Below are 2,655 nucleotides of genomic sequence, written 5' to 3' on the forward strand. Positions count from 1 at the left end.
CCATTGTTCACTAGAAACAAATCATCCTTTTTCTTAAGTGGTGTTAGATTCTGAATTTGCTGCCCTTTAGGCTTTTTTATAAATGAGTAACTAGGAAAGTCTCTAAGGAGGGCAGAGGCCAGTTCCTCATTTCCACTTGCATCAAGTTTGCCTGCACTCAGCCCAGGAGGGATCATCATTACAGATGTGGAACCTGTTCTTCCAAGCCCTCACCTGGCAGCTGGCTTTGTGGTTCTGCTGACTCTCGTTAGAACCCACCTGGACAATGTCACCTTCAGAGGCGGATCGCCCCACAGGTATTAGAGATGACCTTCAGCTTGCTATCCGGGTTTCCCTCTTGCACTTTCCATTTGTTCAGATCCTGACACGACCAGCTTCTTTCGGTCCTGTCTTGCTGGCCTCTCCAGGTCTAAAAAAAAAATGGATGAATTATTAACCTGTATGGTTTAATTTCGAGTAAACTGAGATTGCTTCCCAACAGTGGTGTTTGCTGGGTTCTTAAAGCTTGAGAGATCAAAGACTGGTGAATTTTCTATATAATAATCATTTATTGATTTAGTCTTTTAGAAGACGGAAAAGGGAAGTTAGCCTGCATTCTCCTGGTAACTTTTGACTCTATCATATCCTCAGGGATAATCATTTAGGGAGGGCCTCCCAGGAGACTCAGCCATTTTCTCATTTAACCCTTGCAAAGAGCCTGTGAAGAAGGTACTTGGGTGACCTGGAGGCTGACAGAGGGGGAGTGGCTTGTCCTAGGTCACAGACTAGCTGGAGATGAGGTGGGGAGAGCAAGAAAATTGTCCAAAATCTGAGCGCTCTTTTCTCTGCAAACCGACATGCTGTATTTAAAATTTCTCTGGTTCTGCGGTGAGTTGTGTCAGCAATTACAATTGCCTTGGTTCCCATATTCGAGACACTAACCAATAAATAACACTTAATGACCTGTAAGTCCCATCAGACATAATAACCTCCTCTGGCCACCATACCTTGTGTCAGGACTACTGGAAAGGAAATCTAAAGCAGTGTCCTAACCACTCAAAGGAAAAGAAAGAAGGCACAAGGGCAGAGGGGAAACCCAAGGACTAAAAATTCTGATAGAACTATTATGCAAGTGCCTATGTAAACATACTGAATTCCTGTAAGGGTGCGGCTTCCTAGGACTCAGAAAATGCTATAAAAAAAATAATAAATAAGAAAACTCCTTGACTATGAACCTGTGTAAAAGTAATTGTAACTTCAGTCCTCAGCTCAGCCACCTGTTTGTTGAGTGAGAGAAGGAGGAACTGGTCCTCCAGTTCAGAACCTGAAAAGAGAGCTAATGTATATTTTCATTAATAGTCTGAATGGGCTTTTTCATTCTTTCCCAGGGAAGCTGGTATCAGCCTTTAAAGCAGCAGCCAGAAATTATCAATCTAAAAACAAAACCAGTTTTTTAATTGATATTACCCGTTTCCCTGTCTCCCAAAATAAGAGTACCTCCTGCATTTTTGTTCTACGTGTGAAGTTCTGTAACAATTGAGTCTTCATCTCAAAATATTAAAACAAACCTAGCATTAAGAATTGCAGATAAGAGTTGAATTGACTTTAGTTGGCATCTAAGCAGTTCCTCAAATTCCTCTCCATTCTAAAATTTAGCATCTGTTAGTTTCATTTGACCTTAAACCAAATGAGAACCAGGGAGTAAAAGTAAGAGAACACAAAGTCCCCCAAATCAATGTCAGAGCATTGTCATGACTATATCTTAACACTGGGCTCCTCTTCCTTGCTGGTAAGGGTAAATCTAAGAGCCCATTCTCTCAACACAGGGTTCTGGGATTTCTATGCCAGAAACAGATTAGAAGAAACAAATTAAAGAGTGGCTGCCATAGTCAAGTACACAAACTATAATGAGAGGTCATGATAAAAATTGGGGAGTACATCATATGAAGTCATTTAGTGTGAGATAAATAATCATATGTTATAAAAATCTGTAACAAGTATTGCATTCCTCATAAAACTACATTAAATGTAGTAATAATCACTGTATTTCAGCTAGTACTGTGAGTGATAATCAACATAAGAAGGCCAGGTCATCAAAAAAAGATTTATTGGTATTCGGTATTCTCTCTTAAGTTGAGGAAGTAAATAATACACTATAGAAAACGTTCTACTAAAAGATTTTGTCGATGCAATTAAAATTCTATAGCACTAAAAATGTAAATTACTAGTTACCCTTAAAATTTGGCTCTCCGTATGTATTCGTTCTTGAAAGGTTCCAGATTGCTGAGTTTCATTTTCAAATTGTAGTCTTGCTAAAATTCTATTATTGTAAATCTCAGAATATGTGGTCAACTACTGATATTCTCCCCATTAATAAGCAATGCTGAAAACGGTCTGAAACCACCTTCCACATTGCCGATGGCAAAGGAAGATGGTAATATTATCTGTTCCATGGTCCCATACCAGGTCTATAAATTATCAAAAGATAACTCTATGCAATAGTTAACAAAATGGGTAAGGAGCGATGCTTTTCCACACATAGCTACATTTCTTCATGTGGGAAACGACAAAATAATAGAATAGCAATAAGTCATTTCTATGTCACCATGAATTGAGTTGTTAAATGGTGAATCAGTTTTGCTTGAGCATGAGAAGAGCTTAACTGGGAGGTAAGTT

The 2,655-nt window shown here is 38.9% G+C and overlaps 1 protein-coding gene across 2 annotated transcripts in view; it reads left to right on the forward strand.

The window, feature by feature from the left end:
- PLEKHG7 (pleckstrin homology and RhoGEF domain containing G7) overlaps positions 1-2,655 on the forward strand; it is a 59,850-nt gene that overhangs the window by 883 nt on the left and 56,312 nt on the right. The window contains exon 1 of one of the 2 annotated variants that reach the window (XM_023531560.1): positions 101-296. The exons of the other annotated variant lie outside the window; for it this stretch is intronic. Coding sequence (XP_023387328.1) covers positions 266-296 — 31 coding nt within the window. The 5' untranslated portion in view covers positions 101-265. Of the gene's footprint in view, positions 1-100; positions 297-2,655 lie in introns of those variants that run through there. 2 annotated transcript variants of the gene reach the window in all.

This window comes from Pteropus vampyrus, unplaced genomic scaffold, assembly GCF_000151845.1.
Source record: "Pteropus vampyrus isolate Shadow unplaced genomic scaffold, Pvam_2.0 Scaffold70, whole genome shotgun sequence".
Taxonomy (NCBI): Eukaryota; Metazoa; Chordata; class Mammalia; order Chiroptera; family Pteropodidae; genus Pteropus; species Pteropus vampyrus.